This window comes from Chaetomium globosum, genomic scaffold (genome assembly GCF_000143365.1).
Source record: "Chaetomium globosum CBS 148.51 scaffold_4 genomic scaffold, whole genome shotgun sequence".
In the NCBI taxonomy this organism is placed as follows: domain Eukaryota; kingdom Fungi; phylum Ascomycota; class Sordariomycetes; order Sordariales; family Chaetomiaceae; genus Chaetomium; species Chaetomium globosum.
The window spans coordinates 1,853,901-1,855,942 of NT_165979.1; the positions used below are offsets into that span (position 1 = coordinate 1,853,901).

The following is a 2,042-nucleotide window of genomic DNA, read 5'->3' on the forward strand; positions in this document are numbered from 1 at the left end:
TCACTCGATTACCGTATGAGGAAGAGAAACTGAGAAGGCTGAGAGCGGCACTGCAAGGAGACCAAAGCGAATACAAGTGACCAGCCACAGCATGTGCCGCGCCGCAAGCAGAGGTTTTCTAAGCGTTGGGAAAGGTCGAACGAGCTTAAGAGGGCATGATGCCGGCAGATGGGATCACTGATCCGCAACGACTAGGGCGCAGTTGCCGTTGACCCGACCAGCTGGAGGGCCTAAAACTGCTGTGCCGCAACCGCCGCAACCGTCGATCCAAGCCCAGATGCATGATGGATTCTATGAAAAGGAAATAAGGATTGGACTTTAGGGGCCAACTTGCCGGACATGCTTTTGATTCCGTGGGAGCCACTGGGGGCTCGACACTTGCGGTCAGCGAGCACAACATGGCCTCACAGTGGAAAATGATCGCAATGCGTGACCTTGAATTGATCTGCAAATGGTAGGTGGTTAGGTTGTGGTGGTGGTTGTTGGGGTCAACGGGGAATGTGAGTTTGTGCTGTTGTGGGACTCGTGGACGGTGAGTGGTGGTGAGTGGCTCCTTTCCTTTGGGTCGGTTGGTCGTCTGACTTTCTCCTCAGCAGTCTCCACCCGAGAAGGCCTGGGTCTTGAAAGTGGGTTGCTTCAGAACCCTATCCAAGCTTAGCGTTGATCAAGCTTAGCGTTGATCCCCCGCTTGGCATCAATTTAGCCCTTGCATGGATGGCTTGTTGAACATTGACGAGCATATTAACGTGACACTGCGCCTACCATCGACTTGGCTGCTTGGCCACGTTTTGGTCTGTAAGACATGGTCCGCGAACAACAATCATGCGGCATTAGATCATTGTTGCGGGAATTACTCCGCTGGAGTTTGCGTTATATTGAACGCCCTTCCCGACGAGGTATGGCTCCGTGGCACAACCACCAAATGCGTCGTTTGTTTGATGCAAACCGGTAAAAGGAAGCGAAACCTGGAATGTTGGAATGGGTGGATAGGAATAGTTATGAGCAAAAAAACGCAAAAAAAGAAAGTTGAGACTCGGATACCGGGAGTCGAACCCGGGGCTGTTGAGAGAACAGTCACTGCTGAGCAGTGAGAGTCAACGATGTTACCGCTACACCATACCCGATGGAGTCGAGTGTGGTTCCGACCAATTGTTGACTGCGGCTCCGCAATGGCATCCTTTAGACTTATAGGAGTGACCGTGCCCGCTGCGCGCGGGCACGCCAAAGGAAGCCTGGAGGAACTTGCCGGCTGCAGGTAGGCCCCATAGCGGAGTCAACGATGTAATTGTCTTTTTTTTTTTTTTTTCCATTTCATGATGGTTATTGTCGAATGCTGGGAAAGTCAGGAAAGGTGGTTTCTTCAGCCAGACTAGCGTCTAATCGTATAGTCGCGCCCTCTTTTTTTCCCGCTGTAGACCTCTTGCTTCTGATTGGCTCCGGAGAGGGTTATCACCCGTTTGGCGGGATCCCAATGGTCCTGTTCTTCGGGGACTTCTTCCAGTTCGACCCCGTCCTGCAGACCAGCCTCCTCTTGCCGGCGCCCAGGGACCGTGGCGGACAGAGACCGGAAGGCTTGGCGAAGCATCTCGCAGCGCACAGGCTGTTCCTCCAGTTCACAACCGTTGTCATCCTCCAGGAGCAGGTTCCGCGCGGCATGGTTGCCCCAAGGCTTCGGGGCTTCCTCGGGCGCCTGCGCAACGGCGAGCAGACCGAGCTGGACTTCCAGCGGCTCAGTCAACGCCTTTATACACCGTCGTGCAAGGCGTCCTTCGTAGACGGTCTGAGAGTCATCACGCCCCTGAACCAAGACCGGTAGGACCTGAACATGGCAGCTCGTCGTCCAGTGGGCCCGTGCCCACGGCAAACACATCTCCATCTTTGTAGCCAAGCATGACACCGAATCGGCGAAGCGGCTGCGCTGTCGAAGAGCTGGGCGACGTGCTCTCGTCACGAAAGACGACTCGCAGCTGCCAACCCTGGGGCTGTTCTTCTACGCCGCAGGGGAATGTCCGGTCGTGGTGACTCGCAACCAGTTTATTGGG

At 54.9% G+C, this 2,042-nt stretch overlaps 1 protein-coding gene and 1 non-coding gene across 2 annotated transcripts; both read right to left on the reverse strand.

Annotated features, from left to right (window-relative positions):
• Positions 1 to 1,032: 1,032 nt before the first annotated feature.
• On the reverse strand, positions 1,033 to 1,124 carry CHGG_11323. Its single transcript has one exon. It is a non-coding gene; the product is annotated as a tRNA-Glu (tRNA).
• Positions 1,125 to 1,369: 245 nt separating this feature from the next.
• Positions 1,370 to 1,876, reverse strand: CHGG_04310 (uncharacterized protein; the record flags this gene model as incomplete). Its single annotated transcript, XM_001223523.1, has 1 exon — positions 1,370 to 1,876. The coding sequence occupies one exon, from the start codon at positions 1,874 to 1,876 to the stop codon at positions 1,370 to 1,372; it is 507 nt and encodes a 168-aa protein (XP_001223524.1).
• Between the last annotated feature and the right edge of the window lie 166 nt (positions 1,877 to 2,042).